The following is a 22,810-nucleotide window of genomic DNA, read 5'->3' as shown; positions in this document are numbered from 1 at the left end:
ATTCCCATTAGACACATCACTAATTCAAAGTTAACAAATAGAAAGTTTAACTTTTGTAAACATAATTCTAATTCTGTAACCCTAAAATTTACCCTGAAGTTAAATCTGGTTTTAAAGCTGCACTGCACTAATTTTGATAACAAATTTGAAGTAATTTGTGGTATGAATGTTTATATGACAACGTATTAAAGACTTTTGCTATTTGATTATAACTTAAACATTTGATGTATTTTAATAGCAGAGACCTAATCCACAATGATGTTATTAATTTATATGAAGTTGGGAAAAATATATTTTTTCCTTTTGCCCAGGACTCTGATTTTGGTGAAGTACTGACTGATCTCAGCAACAAGGAGATGTTCTTGCTTTCACGTGGCCAGCTAGAAATTGCCCTAGAGACTGAGGGCAGAAATCCAGATCGTATTTCAGGATTCATCACAGCCAAGAAAACATGTGATAGTAAGTGGAAAATCTAGTTAACTGGAAACTACTTTAATACATGAGAGTTTGGGGGTAGTTTTTGAGTGGTTATCCTACTAGTCTACTGTAACTTAAGAGGAAGAGCCATGGAAATCCTGGTAAAATTGAGTAGAGGGCATTTATGTTGTTTTGCTAGATTTCCTGAGGCTTTTCAGTGAAAGTTACAGCAACCAAATACAAGAATGCCCTTGGTCCTAGACCACTATTTAGGCTACATATGTAAAAGGGTTTGAAGCAATTTCACTTTGCACTAATGCCAAATGCTTTCTTATAAATTTGGAGTCAGCAATTGTTCACCAAACTCACAACTTTCGCAGAAGTTTGTTCCAGAGGGCTAGAAAAAGAAATAATTCCTGCCACCTAATCCAATTCTTTACCTATGGATTTAATAGACATAACACTACCATCCTTATCCATTCCAAACAATGTACATACTGGACTGAACCAATCACATTAATAAACTTCAATCAAAAATCCCGCTGTCTGAATCTTTAGAGAATAAATAACACTAAACCTTGGAACCTATCCTTCTAACGAAGAGTGGTAAGATTTCATATCATTTTCATCACCATCCTCTGTTCACTCTTCAGATCTTCACTTTCATAAGTGAGGCTCCTGCAGTGAAGGGAGACTTTCGCAACTTCTCACTGGAACTATGTTGGGAATGACTCTGGATTTTCACTACTATTAATAGCTGCTTTAATAATGCACTTAGTGAGACATTAGGGTGATGTGTCACCCCACTCCAGATGCGTCTGTCTCATTAACTTCAGAATATTTCAGTGTTGCAGCAGTAAGCCCGATATAAAGTAACATTTGTACCAACTTTATGTATATATGCACACTTAAAGAAACTAAGCCAAATAGTATGCCCATCACTAAGAAAGGAATTGCATTTATTCAGTGTCTTTTACATCATAATGCACCTCATAGTTAATGAATTATTTTTAAATGTAGCTGCTCTTGTTTTTTAGGTAAACAAACTGGCAATTAGTGCAAATGTGATTTTTGAGCTTGAATCCCAGCTTTGATTGTCATTCAAAATCTTACTCCTTACATCTGAGAAAGTTTGACGAGGTTTTGGTCATATTTCTGGATAGATCTGTCCATCAGAACCAAGCACTTTAGGAATGGGATGAGGGTTAGTAGAAGAGCAAATCCAGGAAAAACTAGTCTGCCCTCACAGAGGTTTACCTCTTATTGGTTAATACTTGAGTAGCATTAATATTGAAATTCTTCCATGACTCAGACTAGATCAATTTTTTTACACAATGCTTTACTGCTCTACTGCTGTATATAATCAAATTTGTTGAACGTTTGCAATCTGATTTTTAAAAAATGATTTTCCTTCTTTCTCTTAGCTATTCAGAGTGTGCTTTCAGGTGGAAATGCTCTTACACCAACTAAAACTGGTGCTGTTGGCTCAGCAAAATTTATTTTGCATGATAATGGCACCCTAGAATTCCAGGTAAAAATGATACATTTTGTTCCAGTTTATTTTGTAAGAAACTGCACAAGAAACAATTAAAAACAGATTTTCCAATGACATGGATTCTTCCTTTTAAATGCAATATATTTTCTGAATTGTCCACCTCACTCTATGCTTCATAATTTGTATTCATTTATACTTTGAAATATAATTGGAGATGATTCTAAATATTTGATTACAGCCAATTGAAAGCATTGCTGGGAAATAATCATGGCAAGTGGTTATTTTACTACAGGTACAAGTAGCCGGCACAGCCAGTGAAATCATAGGACTCACAATTGAAACTAAACCTCGGCGAAAGAACAAACGTAATATTTTGCATGACATAACTTCTGACTACAGGAATAGTTTTGTAAGTACTTTTGAAAAGAAAGTGTGTAGCCATTGATAAATAATTATTAGTGTTTTAAATTTTAACTTTCTATTTTGTGATTTTAGGCAATTGGAGTTAGCGATAGGCTAAATGCTAGAGACATTCATATGCTGTTGCAGAATGAGCTTTTCATCAACGTTGCAACGAAGGAGTATGAAGAGGGAGAGTTAAGAGGACAAATCAATTCTTTACTCTATAGTGGTCTTCAAGCAAGATACTATGGTAAGGAAAATGAAGTCATATCTTATAAGAAGTTTACAGCTGTTCAGCTGAGAGTGGGTTATGTAGCCATTGATTCAAACCAATATATACAGTTTGAAAACAAAAACAGAATTACCTGGAAAAACTCAGCAGGTCTGGCAGCATCGGCGGAGAAGAAAAGAGTTGACGTTTCGAGTCCTCATGACCCTTCAACAGAACTAGCTAGTTCTGTTGAAGGGTCATGAGGACTCGAAACATCAACTCTTTTCTTCTCCGCCGATGCTGCCAGACCCGCTGAGTTTTTCCAGGTAATTCTGTTTTTGTTTTGGATTTCCAGCATCCGCAGTTTTTTTGTTTCTATACAGTTTGAAATTTTACACAGAATATATTTACTTCAGTAATCCTGTGATTTCACTTGTTCAATTTTATTTCATGCAGTAAAACCAGAACATGCTATAATCAGATATATTCTGCATGTGACTCCTGTCTTTTTAAAAAGGGGTGTGCCCTCACATCAGAGGGCTATGAGCCTTTCCTTAATTATGGGAAAAAAATGTTCTAGGCTTTGATGAGGGACCATGTGGCAAGACAGAAGCTGGCTAGCATGGGTTCAGAAAGGGCAGGTGGCTTATGGCCAATTGGCTGAATTTCTAACCAGATGGTGGTAATTCTATTGAATAGAAGTTTATTATTATTGCTATATTAATTTGAACTTTTGTAAAGGCATTAAAACTCCTGTTATGTGCTCGTGGAAAACATGGCTAATTATTGTGCTGCACTGGCGGTGGCTAGAAATTAGCCAATAAATGGGTGGCGGTGCATGGGGAGGTATCAAATGCTAACAGGTTGCCAGAGGAGTTCCACAGGTCTGCATTGCTGCTTTTGTTGTTTATAAGTTTTATAAATAACTTGGAGGATGGACTATTGTCAAAGTTTGTGTCAATGACAATAGCCAATGAACAGTAATCCAAAGAGGTCTGTGCAGGCTGGTAAATGGGCAGACAGTTGGCAGAAGACATTCAACACAAATGAGTGTAAAATTATGAATTTGAGTAAAATAAGTATGAGTGTGGACTACATGGTAACATGCTTCAAATAGCATAACAGGAATGGGAACTTGGGGCTTGGGTGTTTGGATCATTAAAACAACAACAAAAAACAAAAACTTGCATTTATCTAGCATTTTTAACACAGAAAAATGACCCAAGGCATTTGACCATCAGCAATTCACAGGCAGTCAGAAAAATATCAAAGAAACTGTTGGGTTCTAGAGCTTGGAAATCAAGAGGGATGATTTTGAAGTTATACCTGTCTTTGGTGAGATGGCATCTGAAGTATTTTATTCAGGTTTCGGTCTCTGTATTACAGAAATTATTAAAGATCATCCAGGGAAGGGCCACAAGATGTGTTGTTAAATTTAGAGGGCTAGGTGATGAGAAAAGATGAACTACCATGAGACTTTACTGCCTTAAGAAGTGGAGGACAAGAGGAGTCCTTTGAGGTCTTTAAAATTGTCTGTAGTCAGGAAGGACTAAATCCAGAAAAATTCCTATGTTGGGCAGAAAACTTTGTGACACAGCTCAAAGTTAAGGGTGTCAAAAGGAAACAAGGAATTTAGACAAAACATTTTTCAACTGGAAGATAATAGAAATGTGGAATAGATTACCAGCAGGGAGTGGTGCAACAGAACAAAATGATAAGTTAAAAAAATGGAATGGATGAATAGTTGTTAATAAATAGGTTTCAGGTTATTAATTTATGGTCAGGAACCAGATGGGAAGTTTCGGCAACTTAATGAGTATAGTATCTTTTCTGACTCAGAGTATTACTACATTACATAGTGGGCCAGTCAGCATCTAAAAAGGCAGATTAGTGCGTTCAGGCAAGAGCTTCATTAGGATTATTTATAGTCATGCGAGCCTCTCTCTGGACGTATAAAGGGTTTCTCTTAGCCAATCAATTCTGACTGAGGTCATGGCCAAAAACATTAGCTGTGTTTTTCTTTGAGATACTGACAAACTTGTGCTGTATTTGTAGAATTATAGAATGATTACAGCTCAGAATAAGGCCATGCAGCCCATCAAGCCTATGCTGGCCCTCTGCAATTTAGCTAGTCTCACTCCCCTGCTCTTTCCCCATTGCCCTGCAAATTTTCTCCCTTCTGGTGCTTATCCAACTCCATTTTGAAAGGCCAAATTGAAGCTGCCTCCGCAACTCTCTCAGGCAGTGCATTCCAGATCCTGACAACTCCCTGCATAAAAACATTTTTCCTCATGCCACATTTGGCTCTTTTGTCAATCACTTTAAATCAATGTTCTCTGGTCTTGGCCCTTCCACCAATGGGAACAGTTTCTTTCAATCTACTCTGTTCAGACCCTCAGGACCTTTAATCCCTCTATCAAATCCCTTCTTAACTTTTTCTTCTCTCAGGAAAACAACCTCAGCTTCTCCAATTTATTCACATAACTGAAATTACCTCATCTCTGGAACCATCCTGATAAACCTTTTCTTCATTTTCTGTTTTTCATTTGGTCTCTTTTATGTTATGTGTTCACTGATTACATACCCTGTTTTTATCTCTTGTGACAGGTCATGGGCTGTACGATAAAACTGCAAAATTCAACCTGTTTGTGATTCAGCTCAACGTGAAATACTAACACAAGGAATCTCTCCTCCACAGAGCTTCCAATTCCTCTAGCTGGACAATTTGTGGTGCCTCCCATAAAGACTGGTTCAGCAGGACATGCATGGGTGTCCTTGGATGAACATTGCCACCTACATTATGAGATAGTTGTGGCTGGGCTTAGCAAAGCTGAAGATATCACCATTAATGCACATCTCCACGGGTTTGCTGAGATTGGGGAAATGGATGATAACAGTGGGGAGCACAAGCGCCTCCTCAAAGGCTTTTATGGATCAGAGGTACAAAACTGTTTAAATGGTACTATGGGGTGAAATTTTATGGTCCCGCCAAATTCAATAGACTTTTGAACAGCTTGCCACACTTTACGGCCCTGTCCTGCCCCACCCTGCCACGACAGGGCTGTAAAATTCCATTCATAACTTTTAAAGCAAAATTATAGTTGGGGGTAATTTGACTAGAGGCAGAATTTTCATGAGGTTATCTTCAGAACGTTATTCATCAACAACAATAACAATGTGTAACTGACACATTAAACTATTGCTTTGATCCCTGATCGGGTTCTGAGTTTGCTGATCTCAGCTTGCATAGTTGTCTGAGTGTTAATGTTGACTGAGTATCCCTGAGAAGAGCTGAATCAGCTGGGGTTCCAACTCTGGATCTAGTGGTTGTAAGAGTGCTCATGCGGGGATGTCCAATGAGAACAAATTGGACCCATGCTGAAGCAGCCTGCCAACACCCACTATCAAGATTCTCAAATGAAGAATCATCAATAGATCAGGAACCTGAAGGTCTTTAGGTACTTGAGGAATCATACCCCATCAGGAAATGACCACCTTCAGTAGAGGATAGAAGAAAATGTGAATAAAAAAGCAGAAACTGTTCCTCTTCAGAAGTAAACTCCTGTCTAGCTCATCCTTGTAAGAACACTAATCATAATACTAATTCTCCTATAAGGTGACTAGGCCTTTGATCTTGACTATTTTACCCTATTCAGACAGGATGGGCAGGGTTTTCACTGCCAAGGGGCCAATTTAGCAGACCTGTCTTGGTTTAAACGGCCCTGCTAGACCCAAAATTCACTCTGGGTGAAGGGGGTGGCTGGAGGCGGGTGGGGGGGGTGGGGTCGTGGGATGGTGGCGGAATTGTATCAGGCCCGCTGATTCCAGATGCAGATCCTAGGTGGCCATGGAGGCAGGTGAGTGTCGAGGGTAGCTGGTTAGAAGGCCCAGCTTGGTTCCCTGGGACTTTGTTGTTTTAGAAGCTGTCAGGCCCTTTATCCCTTACCCCTCACATGGCCTCAACCACCTACCACCCCCCCATGACCTGTCCATGCCACACAATTCCCCCCACCTACCCCATGCCCTCCCATGGCTCCTCCATGCCAACATGCCCCCTCTACACTCCATGTTCCCTCATACATGTATGCACCTCTATAGCCACTCACCCAGTATCCACCATGGGCAGATCTCAAGAGCCATTTGGAGATGAAAAAAAAATAAACTTCTAACAATCTAATTCAACCCTGACTCATACACACCTGATAGTGAAAAAATTCCCAGACATGAAACCCATTCAAAGCTTTTACATCTCCTCAAATGTTCAATCTCTTATAAAAGCAAACAAACTTTTTTCAGACCCCACAACAAAGACAGATAATCTTAATAACCTGTTAAATTGCCAATTAAACTTGATGGTAGTGTTTTTTCTAACCTACTCCAGATGGTCTGCTAATCAAAGCAATCCTGCAGTTTCAGCCTGTTTTTTCATGTCTAAAGAACAGGATATTTTAAAAAACTTCAGACCATAGGTGGAATTTTGTGGCCTTGCCCACTGCCGGGATCATCCGGTCCCATTGTAAGTCAATAGACTTTTGGCTGGGCTGCCAAATGTCCTGCAGCGGGTTCCGTCACTACAGAGTCAGACAATCCCAGCCCATGACACTTAAACAGACCTTATCCGCCCTTCGAGAGCATTTATATGCATTCCATCAATTTTTGACTTTCACACTGCACACCCCATTTTAATGATCAAAACTCCCGGATCCCTATGATGGTGTCCAAGTGTAAAAGGAAATGGTTGGCTAAGCTAAATATAGGTCTGTTACAGGCAGAGTCGGGGGAATTTATAATGGGGAATAGAGAAATGACAGAGAAGCTATACGATTACTTTGTGTCTGTCTTCACTGAGGACAATACAAGAAACCTCCCAGAATTAGAAATCCAAGGGACTAGGCAGAATGAGGAATTGAAGGAAATTTTTATTAGTAAGAAGGTTGTATTGGAGAAATTAATGGGGACTGAAGGTTGATAAGTCCCTGGGACTTGATGATCTACCTCCCAGAGTGTTGAAAGAGGTAGCTGTGGAGATAGTGGATGCATTGCTGATCTAAAATTTTATTGATTCTGGAATGGTTCCTGTAGATTGGAAGGTAAAAAATGGCACTCCACTATTTAAGAAGGAAGGAAGAGAGAAATCATGGAATTACAGATCTATGCTAGAATCTATTATGAAGGATGTGATAAATGGAGACTTGGATAATAATGATCTGATTTGGCATAGTCAACATAGATTTATGAATGGGAAGTCATGTTTGACGAGCCTGTTAGAGTTTTTTGAGGATGTTACTAGCAGAATTGATAAAGGGGAGTTGCTGGACTTGGTGTACTTGGATTTTCAGAAGGTTTCTGATAAAGTCCCACATGAGGTTGGTTAGCAACATTAAAGCACATGAGATAGGAGTTAATATACTGGCATGGATTAAGTATTGGTTATCAGGCAGAAAATAGAGACTAAGAATAAGCAGGTCATTCTCGCGTTGGCAGGCTGTGACTAGCGGGGTACTGCAAGGATCAGTACTCGGGCTCCACCTGTTCACAACATATATCAATGATTTGGATGTGGGGACCAAATGTAATATTTCTAAATTCACGGATGACCCCAAGCCAGGTGGGAATGTGTGTTGTGAGGAAGATACAAAGCAGCTTCAAGTGGATTCGGACAGACTTCGGACAGAGTGGACAAGAACATGGCAGATGGAATATAATGTGGAAAAATATGAGGTTATCCACTTTGATAGGAGGAACAGATACGCAGAATATTTTTTAAATGGTAAAGGATTAGAAAATATAAATGTATAAAAGAATCTGAGTGTCCTTGTTAATAAATCACTGAAGGCTAACGTGTAGGTGCAGCAGGCAAATAGGAAGGCTAATGGTATGTTGGCCTTTATCTCAAGGGGGTTTGAGTAAAGGAGTAGCGAAGTCTTGCTTCAATTGCCTAGAACCTTACTTAGACTGCACCTGGAGTACTATATGCAGTTTTGGTCCCCTTACTTTAGGAAGGATATATTTGCCATAGAGGGAGTGCAACAAGGTTCACCACATTTGTTCCCGGGATGGTGGGACTTTCCTATGAAGAGAATTTGGAAACTGGGCCTGTATCTTCTAGAATTTCAAAGAACAAGAGGTGATCTCATTGAAACCGACAAAATACTTAAAGGGATAGACAGGGCAGATGCAGGTAAGATGTTTCCCCTGGTTGGGGAGTGTAGAGCCAGTGGATGCAATTTCAAAATAAGGGGGACCGAGATGAGGAGAAATGATTTTACTCAGAGGGTTGTGAATCTTAGGAATTCTTTACCCCAGAGGACTGTGGAAGCTCAGTCATTGAGTATGTTTTAAGTAGAGATTGACAGATTTCTAAATGCCAAATGACATAAAGAGATGTGGGGATAGAGTGGGAAAACAGCATTGAAGTGGATGACCAGCCATGATCATATTGAATGGTGGAGCAAGCTCGTTGGGCTGAATGGCCGACTCTTGTTTTTATGTTCCTAAATGAGATGTGAATGATTACTAAACCTGCTAATGTTATTAGAATTTCCTTCCTGCAAAATAATGTTTCCATAAATCTTATGGTTGGTATAGTTAACTAGTGATATTTTAAAATTTCAATAATATCTCAGCAAGTCATTTGTCCTTCTTTGCCATGGTGATTCTTTGATTTTTACAATAGGCCTAATTAACGTATTTTGTAATGGTCATTTAGGCTCAAGGTATATTAAAGGATATCAGCACTGAACTTCTGAGACATCTTAACAGAGGAACTGCATTTATTCAAGTTAGCACAAAACTTAATCCCAAAGGAGAGATACGAGGGTCGGTATGTACAAGTGCATTTATTATTGAAAATGTGCTTTTAGAACAATGTAAAGGAGGGGATTGCTATGGAAAATTAAAGAAAGATCCATTTAAAGAAATATCGCTATGTTTAGTAAAATGCTGAATGCTTCTCAAACGTCAGCATTTTCCTGTACTAAACTGTAATTTGATTTGGAGCTAATTCACTTGAGTCCTGGTTAATAGCTCTTGTAAAAAGTCATTTGTTTGTGCATAATGGATGACAAGGTACTGCAGAAATACATTACAAAGACTCTGTTTCATAATGTGATCATTGCAATATCTCAGCATAAAAATCTGCACTTAAATGAAGCACTCAGCTGGATAAAGCCCATGTAATCAATCCAAGTAGCTGAAGCAGTCCGTGCAGACCATGATTTTGTATTGTGTTACCATTATTAACAGGGTTCTAAATTCAGAATCATTGTTGGTCTTATTAAAACTGTTATTCTCGTCAGGTGCTGATTCAAAACCAGTGCGAATCGAAAGGATTTGTTATACCTAAGGAACCCAATTATGAAGATAGTCTCTTTCAGGAAATTAAACCTGATCCAGTGGAGTTGAAGAAAGATCCAAATTCTTGTTTTTTTGAAGGGCAGCAGCGAGCACACGGGTCTCAATGGGCACCAGACTATGACAGGAAATGCTCCATCTGTAGTTGCCAGGTGACATATTGAAAGTCAGCTTGAGTGATGTGAAGTGTTAGTTTGATTTATTTTACTAATTTATTTTAGTATGACCAGATTCAATCAAACTTTTGCACATTTTCTTTCTATTTCAGAAAAGGACTGTGATATGTGACCCTATCATATGCCTTCCTCTAAACTGTTCAGAAATCATTCGTGTTGAAGATAAATGCTGTCCTGTTTGCAAAGGTACATTTTAAATCAGTGAGAAGTGATGTGCTATGCAAATAACAGTAACTGTCAAAACCCATCACTGCTGTGTTCAATAGAGAAAAAGAAGCAGCTGGACTCTTGTAAATGAAAAAAATGGTTTGTCAAATGAGTGGTCCATTCAGTGGGATACTTCAGCTCTAGATCATGTATTAGTTTCCTTTCTCTGCGGATTACAAGTTAATGATATGCTTTATATTGCTCACTATTGCAATCTGGTTTTCAAAGTTCACTTGTCTGTGATGCCACATAATTTGCTGTCCCGGTGAGCTCACATAGGGTTATAAATATGGAATGTACGTGAGTGACAGAATGATGTGACAAACAGTGAAAACATTTAATTCATTTCATATCTGTCAAATATATATATTTTTTAGACATTTACTACTGCACTGGTAAAGTTGATTTTTATTTGGTTTTGATATTTTTGATGTAATTTTGACAGATAAAGTAGAAACAAAAGATGAGAAGAAAACAGAAGCAGAGCAGGTTGAAGGTAAGTCTATAATATAACTTCATTAAAAAAATAATGCGATTAATAGTCTAATCAAGGATGAGCTGTTATTAAGTAAACTATTAATATCAATTGACGCAATGTTTGGAAATCTGACAAGTAATTTAGATGGATGAGTTGAGCTGTTCATTATTTATAGGAAAATCATAAATATGGGGATAAATGTTTGAAGCAGAGAAGTTACAGGGCTATGGGGAGGGTGGGCAAACGGGGTTAGTTTTTAAGAACATAAGATCATAAGAAATAGGAAGAAGAGGAGGCCATACAGCCCCTCCAGCCTACTCTGCTATTCAATAAGATCATAGCTGATTTTTGACATCATTACCAATTCCCCCTCAATCCCTGTATCTCTTGATTCCCTGAGAGTCCAAAAATCTATTTACCTCAGCTTTGAATATACTCAACAACCGAACATTCGTAGCTCTTAGGGGTAGAAAATTCCAAAGATTCACAACCCTCTAAGTGAAGAGCTTCCTGATCATCTCAGTCTTAAATGATTGATCCATAACCTGAGATTATGTCCCGCCATTTGTTCTAGACTCTCCAGACATGGAAAACAACCTTTCAGTGTCTATCCTGACAAGTACCTTCAAAATCTTATAAGTTTCAATGAAATCACCTCTCATTTTTTTAAACTCCAGAGAGCATAGGCCCAATCTAGTCAACTACTCTTCATAGGACAATCCTCTCATCTCAGGAATCACACTAGTGAACCTTCACTGCAACACCTCCATTGCAAGTATATCCTCCTGAGATAAGGAGATCAAAACTGTACACAGTGCTCCAGGTATGGTCTCACTGAAACCTGGTACAATTGCAGCAAGACTTCCTTACTCTTGCACTGCATCCTCCTTGTAATAAATGCCAACATGCCTTTTGCTTTCTTAATTGTTTGCTGTTCCTGCACACTAACTTTCTGCATTTCTTGTATGAGAACACCAAAATCTCTTTGAACATCAACATTTAAAAGTTTCTTACCATTTAAAAAATATTTTGCTTTTCTACTTTAACACCAAAATGAATAATCTCACATTTTCCCACCTTACATTCCATCTGCCAAATAATCCTGTCCATATCTTTTTACAGCCACTTTATGTCCTCCTTCCAGTTTACAGTGCAAATAAATTTGTACTGTCAGCAATCTTAAATACATTACAGTACTCAGTATTTTCATCCAAGTAGGTTGTCAAAAGCAGGGGCCCCTTGAACCATGTAGCACCCCACTAGTTACAGCCTGCCATCCTGATCATGCTTCATTTTCCCCACTCTCTGTTTTCTGTCCATTAACCAATCTTCTAGCCAAGCTAATATATTATCCCAACCCCATGAGCCCTTATCCTGTGTAAAGCTTTTTATGTGGCATCTGATCAAATGCCGTTTGGAAATCAGGATATGTTCCTTTCGCTGGCTCCCCTTTATCTAACCTGGTTAGTTAAATCATCAAAAAACTAATAAATTTGTGAGACATGATTTCCCTTTCATAAAGCTATCGTGACTCTACCTACTCATTTGACTTTCTAAGCATCTTGGTGATACCTCCTTAATAATGGATTCTAACAATTTTTCTGATGACTGGTGGGTGTCAGGATAACTAGTCTATAATTTCCTGTTTTCTTTCTCCCTCCATTCTTGAATAGCGATGTTATGTTTGCTACCATCCAATCCACTGGGATTCCCAAGAATCCAATTCTTGGGAATTTTGGAAGATCACTGCCAACGCATTCGCTGGGCGGAATTTTCTGGAGGCCATGGGTGGGCCAGAAAGCTGAGTGCAACATAGCCTCAGCTACTTCAAGAAGCCCTGGCCGGATAATGTGACCATCAGGCAATTAACTGCCTGACATTGGAGCTCCTGACCCTTTAAGGACTAAGATTCCTCTTCCTAGAACAACCAGCCAATCAGAAGGCCAGAAACAACTCAGTTCCAGCAGCTCCACTAAGAGCAGTGGCTGCTGCTGGGACTGCAACCAGCCCTCAACAGCATCATTGATGCCGCCCTGGAACCAAGATATGTGGGGTTGGGGGTCACTGGGACCAGCCATACAAGCCTCAATGAAATGGATGTTCGTTGGTGAGGGTGGGGGGTAGAGTGTTTCATGGGAGTTGCCTTGCCACTGTGGTGGGGGAAGCAGCAAAGCCACCAGCTTTTACTGGGCAATCACCCCCCATGGCAGTGGGAAGAGGCCCTGAAGTGGCCCTTATTTAGCCTCTGTGTGAAAGGCTGTCCTCGACCTTCCCCATTGCTGAGAGAATGCCACCACATTGGGAAAGCAAAGGACACTCCAACCCCGCCTTCCCTTCTAATTCCACAGCACCAGTCCCCCCAACCTCACAACTTGCTCTGAGATGCACATTAAATTCCACCCACTATCTCTGCAACCATCTCTTTTAGAATTGCTTTTTCAAAAATGCTGGCACAGGGACATTAGACTAAATGGCCCTTTTTCTTCAGTAAACTCTTCTGGTTTTTTAATGTTTGTTTCTGATTGTACCATCAGTGGAAAAAAAGCAGAATTCTTCCCACATCATCTTTTGTTTTGATTCAGTGAATATTTTTCCTGATGTGCTGTTTTAATTTGTTGATTAACATCTGGCAAAATGGTGCAACATGTCTGGATCCCAAAGTATGGTGACATAGAGTACAGGCAGAGTCAGGAGAATTCGTAATAGAGAAATGGCAGAGAAGCAAATGATTACTTTGTGTCAGTTTTCACTGAAGAAGATACAGGAAATCTTCCAGATTTAGAAATCCAAGGGACTAGGGAGAATGAGGAGTTGAAGGAAATTAGTATAAGTAAGAAGGTTGTATTGGAGAAATTAATGGGACTTAAAGTTGATAAGTCCCCGGGACCCGCTATCCTGCATCCCAGAATGTTGAAAGACATTGATATAGAAATAGTGGATGCATTGATGGTCATTTTCCAAAGTTCTATAGATTCTGGAATGGTTCCTGAAGTTTGGAAGGGAGCAAATGTCACCCGCTATTTAAGAAGGGATGGAGAGAGAAAACAAGGAACTACAGACCTGTTAGCCTTAGTAGGGAAAATGCTAGAATCTATTACAAAGGATGTGATAAATGGATACTTGGATAATCATGATCTGATTGGGCATAGTCTGCATGGATTTGTGAATGGGAAATCGTGTTTGACAAACTTGTTGGAGTTTTTTAAGGATGTTACTAACAAAATTGATTAAGGAGAGTTGATGGGCTTGGCATACTTGGATTTTCAGAAAGCTTTTGATAAAGTGATGGTAGGTTGGTTAGCAAAATAAATGCACATGGGATAGGAGGCAATATACTGGCATGGATTAAGGATTGGTTAACAGGCAGAAAACAGAGTAGGAATAAACAGGTCATTCTCGCATTGGCAGGCTGTGACTAATGGGTACCGCAAGAATCAGTACTTGGGCCCCGGCTGTTCACAATGATTTGGATGTGGGGACAAATGTAATATTTCCAAGTTCGCAGATGCTACAAAGCTATGCGGGAATGTGTGTTGTGAGGAAGATGTAAAGCGGCTACAGGAAGATTTGGACAGACTTAGTGAGTGGGCAAGGACATGGCAGATGGAATATAATGTGGAAACATGTGAGGTTATCCATTTTGGTAGAAGGAACAGATGTGCAGAGTATTTCCTAAATGGTAAGAGATTAGAAATTGCAGATGTCCAAAGGCACCCGGGGATTCTTGTCCATTAGTCACTGAAAGCTAACAAGTAGGTGCAGCAGGCACTTAGGAAGGCTATTGGAATGTTTGCCTTTATCACAAGAGGATTTGAGTACAGGAGTAGTGAAGTCTTGCATCAATTGTGTAGAAGCTTGGTTAGGTCACTCCTGGAGTAGTGTGTGCAGCTTTGGTCCCTTTGCCTCAGAAAGGGTCTTATTGCCATAGAGGGAGTGCAATGAATGCTCACCAGACTTGTTCCGGGGATGACAGGACTATCTTATGAAGAGAGATTGGGCAAACTGGGCCTGTATTCTCTAGAGTTTTGAGGAATGAGAGGTGATCTCATTGAAACCTACAAAATACTTAAAGGGATACATGCAGGTAAGGTGTTCCCCCTGGTTGGGTAGTCTCGAACCATGGGACACAGTTTCAAAATAAGGGGAAAGCCACTTAGGACCGAGATGAGGAGAAATTTCTTTACTCAGAGGGTTGTGAATCTTTGGAATTCTCTACCCCAGAGGGATGTGGAATCTCAGTCATTGAGTATGTTTAAGGTAGAGCTTGACAGATTTCTGATTAACAATCACGTGAAGGGTTATAGGGATAGTGTGGGTAAAAGGCATTGAAGTGTTCGATCAGCCATGATCATATTGAATGGCGAAGCAGGCTCGATGGGCTGAATGGCCTTCTCCTGTTCCTATGTTTCTGGTATTTGGGCAAATTTAGACTGCATATCCTATATGGTGGGTCCCTTAGCTATGTGATCAGGGAAGGCGCGGAACAGATGCCACACTCCTCTTCTCCTCTTCTTGATCCCATCTGGGCAGGAAGGAGTAAAACTCCAAGAGCAAATTACCCTGCGGTGCTCTCAATCATCAGCAGAGAGCTAGGAACAGGTTACATAACTGACATTACAGCCAAGCAATGATGCATGGCCCTTGGAATACTCTACAAGAAAGGGAAAGTAAATGCATTTGTAAAATTGGAAGAGAAACCTGAAATTAATTATAGAAAATTTTACCAACCTTGTCTAGAAGGATTGTTTTTGTTAGCATTCTACCTTTGGAATAGTAAGGTATTAATAACTGTTATTGTTGGATACGGTTTTACAACGATTCTAGAGAGATCAAATGAAGCTACAATTATTCTGACGAACTATCGATCTCATGTTTCAGGCTGCTATTTTGATGGGGACAAGAAATGGCATCCTGCTGGGACAACCTGGCATCCATTTGTACCACCCTTTGGCTATGTGAAATGTGCAGTCTGCACCTGTAAGGTAGGAACCTCCTTTGGACTCATAAAAATTGATTTCTATTGTTAGAACTTTTTGAAGGCGGAAGTAATAAAATTAGCAATTATTTTGACATCAGCAGCATCTAGCTATTGAATATAATGGCCAGGAAGTTCTTCACAGCTGCTCCCACTCCGCTGCTATCACTTAAGGGGGACTGTGGTGGGAACTTCATTTGCACATGTACAGGAGGTTTGGTTTTTTATTAAAGTTGATGACATTGGTGATAAGGTGAATCCTGAAGTGGTTGAGAGTGTGATGTGCGATACTGTGATGGATAAATGGAACATTTTAGTTAAGTTAATTTAAGCTATGGGAAGACAAAGTGCCAGGACCCAATGGGATGTAACCTGGGATCCTGAAGGAGTCGAAGGAAGCGCATAGGCCCTAGAACGTCTCTCTCAGAGCTCATGAAGTGCGATGCATGTGGGAGGATTGCTTAGTGGCCAGTATAGTTTCAAGTTTTAGAAGGGAGACAGGACTATTCTAGGTAACCTATGGTGGGCAAAATTTTGGAGATGTTGATAAAGAATGAAATTACCATTTATGTAGACAGTGAAAGTAATATTTTCACTAAAACAGCAAAATTATTAATTGTCTGAAGATTTCCAATATGATATGTGCTGACACTTTATAATAATATAGGTTATGTATAATTTAATTCCAAAAAATATATTTATATGTCATTCATAGGGAGCAACTGGGGAGGTTCACTGTGAGAAGGTTCAATGCCCTCATCTGTCTTGTAGCCAACCTGTTAGAAGGAATGCATCAGACTGCTGCAAAGAATGTCCAGGTTAGTAATAAGTGCCAGTTTAATTTTCTATTATCTTTTATGTAAGAGAAAGAAAGACTTGCATTTATGTAGTGCCTTTCACAACCTCAGGACATCCCTAAGTGCTTTACAGTCAATGAGGTACTTCAGTCACTGTTTTACTGTAGGGAATCTACTGAGACCCAAATGAATCAATTGAAACTGTTTAGTGAATACCAAATAGGCATTTGCTCAAATATTAGTGTCAGGCAACATCAGCAACATTTTGAAACGTACCCCAGAGCGCCCACATACATTGCCCATCAAAAATATACTGTACATAATTGTGGATAGATACCCTGAACTTGCTTCTGAAATTTGCTTTTTTACCACAGTTACAGAGATTACCCCTTTTGACCATACAGACATGATGCAGGCTGATGAGCCGAGGCCCTGCAAATTTGGGCGTCATATATACACGAACAATAATAAATGGCATCCTGAAGTTCCTCCGTTTGGGGAAATGAAATGCATTACTTGCTGGTGTGATGTAGGTATTCTATTTAATTAAAAATTATATACCTCAGACCACATCAAAAGTGCTGATATTGCTTGAAATGTTGAGTTATTATTTAAGAATTTATGAAGACGCTGTTGTCAAAGACATAATTTGCTCAACTGGTTTGCAAAGAAAGTGAAATCTAGTTGTAAGATTTTCTGGGAGATTTATGAATAATTATAATTGCAGTTCCATGAAATAAATAATTCATGTATATCTTTGTTAGTTCATATAATAAATAATAACTATATTATGTGGTATATTAGAGCATCAGTGCACAGTGTCAGACTGGATTGATGCAACACTGCTTCAGCCCCACTTTACTGAGTTTCAAAGATTAGTCACATTGATGTCAGGAGGCATAAAAGAGAAAGCAGGGCATCCTCACTAAGAAGCAGAGGAAATCAGAAACTGTACCCCTTTCTAGCTGACTGAGAGTAGTGTTGGTGGAAACCTGCTCTCCTGTCCTCTGGCTTTAGCTGGAGCATATCTTCGAAAGAGGACAGAGAGAAGTAAAATAAGAGGAAAAGAAAACCAACAAGTAGCTATCTTCTAAAAGTTTGACCATTTATGAAATAGTTGAAATGCAAAATATTATATGTCATTTTTGATATTTATTTAGAAAAAGAATTTGCAAATAGACAGTACCTTCGAGGACCTCTGACCACGTAGAGCACTTCACGGCCAATGAAGTACTTTTGAAGTGTCATCAATGTTGTAATAGGGAAACACAGGAACAAATTTATGTACAGCAAGATCCCTTAAAAAGCAGTGAGATATTGACAAGATAATTTGTTTTGCTGATGTTGGTTAAGGGATAAACATTGGCCAAGACACCAGGGGAGTACTCAGTGACTCATCTTTGAATTATGCCATGGAACCTTTTAAATTCACCTGAGCGGGTAGAAAGGACCCCAGATTAACAGCTTATCTGAAAGACAGCATGGCCAACAGCTCAACGCTCCCTTCGTGCTGCACTGATTATGTGCCCAAGACTCTGGAGTCAGATGTAAACCTACAGTGCTCCTGCTGGGCCAAGGCTGACACCAATTTAGTTAAAATTGGAATTAAGAATAAAATTGGAACCCCTGTATGTAACAGTGACTTACCAAACAGGGCAAGAATACTGTAGCAAACTCCAATACTTGTGTTTTGCTTTGAAATTTTAGGAAGGATCCACAAAGTGTCAACGAGAGAAGTGTCCAGTTCTAAACTGTGAGAACATTGTAAAGCGACAACAAAAGTGTTGTCCAGAGTGTGAAGGTAAAATTCAACAGATTTACTTTAAAATAAGTTAGCTAAGAGCTCTTGACATATTTCAACCATTTAAAGAAAATTGCATTCTGTTAGACATTTCTGAAGCCAGCCATTGAGGCAGTTTGATTTGGAAAGGTGCCAGGCTGATGAAGGGAGCACGCAAGACAAGGTGGCTGCAGTCTGTGGCACGTTGCAACCTGGGGAAGCTGCAAGGCATGGAAAGGCTAGTGCCCTCTGGTCTTGCTTTGCCATTTCATCCATAGAGAATGTGATGTAGGGGTTCTTCCTGGTACAAAAAGACTCTGTGACCTCATGACACAGTGGTGGACTGTGAGATGCCACCGATAACAGCTATTGCAATCTGGGAAGAGCCTGTTGTATAAAATCATGGACCACAATGACTGTAAATGCCACAGGCTTTGGTTTGAGGCTCCAGTTGTGGTGCAGCTGGTGATATGACTCAGTGATAGTCTCCTCTGTGAAGTGAAGATATTTGAAACATTGCTCTTCAGTGAAGTTCATATAGGAAGAACTCCCTGGAAATCCACTTCAGTGCAGTGCTCAACTCCTCCCTCTTCCCATCTGTTCCTGCTCTCCACTCTTTTTTGCTGCACACCCGGTCCTCCAGCTCCAAAGGAGCCCTACCAGACCCTATCAAGTCCCCTCAGGATCTTATATGTTTCAATAAGATTACCTCTCATTATTCTAAACTCTAATGGATATAGGCCCAACCTGTTCAACCTTTCTTCATAAGATAAGCCCCTCATTCCCAGGAATAACTCAAGTCAAATTGTTGTGAAAACAGACAAAAGCATTCCAGAAAGAATGTTTTTCTCAGATGTCAGCATTCAGTTTTATGAACCAGAATACAAGCTAAATATCATCAGAAGTTAATAAGCAGAGGACAGAGCAGAAAGTGACTTGTATGTAGCGAATGAGCCATTAAAATAGTGTCCCTCAACTGTCCTTCCTGTCAATTAGCATCCTGAGTTGCCAAGCAAGATTATTATGTGATTAGTGAGACACTAGGGCAGACCAATATCACAGAAGGAACCTACAATGAGCATTGGACCCTTATTTAAACTTTTGAATCATTATTCAACATAGTTCTGCCATGAGCCTTGGATGTTTATGGAGCAGGAAGAATAGAAAAGCAAGATACTATTAATAGAGAGATTGTAACACTCAGTGGTACAGAGGGATCTGGGTGTCCTGGTACATGAATCACAAAAAGTTAGAATGCAGGCACAGTAAGTGATTAGGAAGGCAAATGGAATGTTGGCTATTATTGTAAGAGGAATAGAATATAAAAGTAGGGAAGTTTTACTGCAGCTGTATAGGGCATTGGTGAGACCACATCTGGAATATTTTGTACAATCTTGTTCTCCTTATTTGAAAAATATATAATTGCATTAGAAGCAGTTTAGAGAAGGTTCACTCAAGTTATTCCTGGGAATGAGGGGCTTATCTTATGAAGAAAGGTTGAACAGGTTGGGCCTATACCCATTAGAGTTTAGAATAATGAGAGATAATCTTATTGAAAAATATAAGATCCTGAGGGGACTTGATAGGGTGGATAACTGGAGGATGTTTCCACTTGTAGGAGAGTAGAATTAGCACACACTGTTTAAGAATAAGAGGTCTTATTGATGAGGTGGGAGAAATTTTTCCTCTCAAAGGGTCATTAATATGGAGGCTAGGTCATTGAATATATTGAAAGCTGAGTTAGACAGATTTTTGACGGACAAGGTTATGGGGGGGGGAGCAGGGGCAGACAGCAGAGTGGAATTGAGGCCACAACCAGATCAGCCATAATCTTATTGAATAGCGGAGCAGGCTTGATGGGCTGAATGGCCTACTCCTGTTCCCTAGTCCTATATTCTTATGTTCCTTGAAGCAATAATATATGAAATTGCATCCCAAAGTATTCCATGTACATTATCCATCAGAAGCAGGGAAATAATGAATTTCTAGACTAATAAGTCTAAGAATACAATGCAGAGATGGTCTGTAATCTTGCTAACTGCTGAGTTTATAATATTTTGCTTCTTAAAATGGAAGGAAGAATGTCAAAGGAAGAAATGAAACTTGTAGGTTAGCTTTGCAAACTGTCTGCAAAACATACCACATTGCTATTTCTCAGATCTATATGTGAAAAACCTAAACTGTTACTAGATTGACCAGGACTGACAATTCATCTCATCCATATATATCTTTAGAGTGGTGCAGGAGACAGCAGTTTCTCTTGAGGAGGTGTAGTGAGTGAAAGGCAAGGAAATAATCCTCTTGGAGTGTTAAAATGCAAGAATAAAATCTGTGTGCTTCTGTCTGTTACAAATGTTGATCTGCTTAATGGTTTCTGTTAAGGCACCATAAAAATATTACCTCCAACAGGCTTGTTCCAATACATTAAATATCTTTTTTATCTTTAGATTTGTCTTCATATTATGATGAAGATGGAGAGAAATTAAAAGGCCAAAAGAAGGGGAAGAGCAGCTGGGATTCTGAACCATAGATCAAATTTGTATGAATGCACACCACATATGCAATGGACAGAGTTTGCATGTGATATATGCTGTGATGTCTTCTCCAGTTGATCGAGCTGGGATTTTGAGAACTTCATTTGAAAGCCAGATGAAGAAAAATCATTAATTTAAGCGCACTCAGTAGATTCAGTGCTCAGTGCAGTTAATCAAAGGAAAACAAAGATGTTGGACACCATTGGACAAGACTGTGATTTGCTCTTCATGCTGAATTCTTAAGTGCATACCTCATGTGTTTCAATCCTGGCATGAAGGAACATTGTCATAACCTGCAAGAGTGTTATTAGTTACGAGGCTCAGTTTGGATGGGCTAAAGATGACATATTCATTCCTAATGGAGCTCAGTGAACCATTATTGTACATTCTTCCATCTATTCAAAGGACATTGATAATATAGGGAGTGGATTTATTGCATATTTTTAACATTTTTATTTTCAAATGAGAAAACATTGTGCTTCTCGTCCGTATGTTAAACGTTTCTTGAAATGCAAATCCACAATCATGTTATTAAAGCTAGGAAAATCACATGGGAGTGTGAACTCCATCCAGTGAGGGGTTTCCTGAGAAGAAGGCTCAGAACACAGCTGAATGAACGAAGGTGATATCTTTCGTTGTCTTTTAACAATTTGCTGTTAAGTTTCTGTTGCAAATTCCAAGTGAGAGAAGCTGCTTCGTTCGTGTGACTTGATCTCCACTGCAGTTGACCTTTTTTATCTTCACTGTGAATGGGATGCTGCTTCTGTGATTGCCATTTACGTATGTGAAACCCCAGGGAGGAAAGTGTCAGATAATTGATGTGTTAGATTATGTGTATGAGGTGATTCACATGCGTACCATCAGCAAGCACCAGCTGCATTCTTCATAAATTCCTCATAGAGACTTCATTTGTAAACCTCTGGAAGGAGGCTTTTGTTGAGGGTCTTACTCTGAAGTAGATTGAATGTGGTGAAAATAATGAATGGTTGGTGCAGGACTGTGCCTAAGGACCACCTGCTAACATTCACTGTAAATTACAACATATAAATAGAAGTGTGCCCTCCCTGTCTATACTGCATGTAGCTGCGTTAATGTGAATAACAACCTGGACTCTGCTGTAGGTGAAGTTGTGGAATGTAAATAATGTAAGTGCTTCAGTTTTGATTGTTTTCATCAATATATTTCTATTTAACAGAAGAATGTAATGATATACTTGTTAGTAAAATAGTGAGTAAATCACACCACAGTGCTGCAATACATTTGAACTCTTACTTCCTGTCTTTCTGATTTCACTTTCAATTAGCCATATATAATTTAAAAAATCTGCCTTCAGTTTTGAGACAGAGGCTGCCAGTGAAAAAAAGAAAGAGTCACAACAAGCAATAAATATAAAAATAAAGAAATAGTGATAAATAGAACACCAGAGATTAAACACATTGATGGTTCCTTCTCCCTGCCCACCATCCCCCAACAAACTCCAAAGTTCAGTGGGTACATGTATACAGTGGTATGGTACTGAATCATAGGGAAGATGTAGCTTCCAGGTTTGCTCCTAGTCTCTGCTGAACAACAAAGCTAGCAAATATCTGAACTTAAATTACTTTGTCAGTTGAGTTCTCCAGAATTGTTCCAATTCCTTTATTAATGTCCTTTCATTAATAAGTAATTAACCTCAGTGCCTTTGTGAAAAATCAAATAAGAGTTCCTGCTACTGATCATTGTGCTGTTAACTTTGCTAAGAAAATAGGTATGTGGAGATGCCAAGAGAGGAGAGGGTCAGGATGAGCTGTGATACTTGAATACTTTAAATAACTTCGTTGAGGAAGAAAGACTACCCTAGGATAGATAGCCACGTGTCCACTGATGGCCTCTGTAGATCAGTTTATCTAGGGTTTGTTATAAATTGATTTTAATCAAAAGGAAAATTGAGTCTCTGAATCTATGTGATATTGACAAATTAACTGCTATTTATCTCATATCTATGT

The 22,810-nt window shown here is 39.3% G+C and overlaps 1 protein-coding gene across 1 annotated transcript in view; it reads left to right on the top strand.

Annotated features, from left to right (window-relative positions):
• chrd (chordin) overlaps positions 1-20,821 on the top strand; it is a 45,459-nt gene extending 24,638 nt beyond the window's left edge. The window contains exons 14-27 of the mRNA XM_041204972.1: positions 312-459; positions 1,842-1,948; positions 2,205-2,321; positions 2,408-2,564; positions 5,224-5,465; positions 9,235-9,348; positions 9,824-10,030; positions 10,147-10,240; positions 13,531-13,563; positions 15,564-15,721; positions 16,430-16,532; positions 16,886-17,040; positions 18,219-18,312; positions 20,739-20,821. Of these exons, the coding sequence (XP_041060906.1) occupies positions 312-459; positions 1,842-1,948; positions 2,205-2,321; positions 2,408-2,564; positions 5,224-5,465; positions 9,235-9,348; positions 9,824-10,030; positions 10,147-10,240; positions 13,531-13,563; positions 15,564-15,721; positions 16,430-16,532; positions 16,886-17,040; positions 18,219-18,312; positions 20,739-20,821 (1,812 nt within the window). The remainder of the gene's footprint in view (positions 1-311; positions 460-1,841; positions 1,949-2,204; positions 2,322-2,407; positions 2,565-5,223; positions 5,466-9,234; positions 9,349-9,823; positions 10,031-10,146; positions 10,241-13,530; positions 13,564-15,563; positions 15,722-16,429; positions 16,533-16,885; positions 17,041-18,218; positions 18,313-20,738) is intronic.
• Positions 20,822-22,810: the final 1,989 nt, after the last annotated feature.

This window comes from Carcharodon carcharias, chromosome 2 (assembly GCF_017639515.1).
Source record: "Carcharodon carcharias isolate sCarCar2 chromosome 2, sCarCar2.pri, whole genome shotgun sequence".
In the NCBI taxonomy this organism is placed as follows: Eukaryota; Metazoa; Chordata; class Chondrichthyes; order Lamniformes; family Lamnidae; genus Carcharodon; species Carcharodon carcharias.
This window is presented reverse-complemented; position numbering and strand designations above follow the sequence as displayed.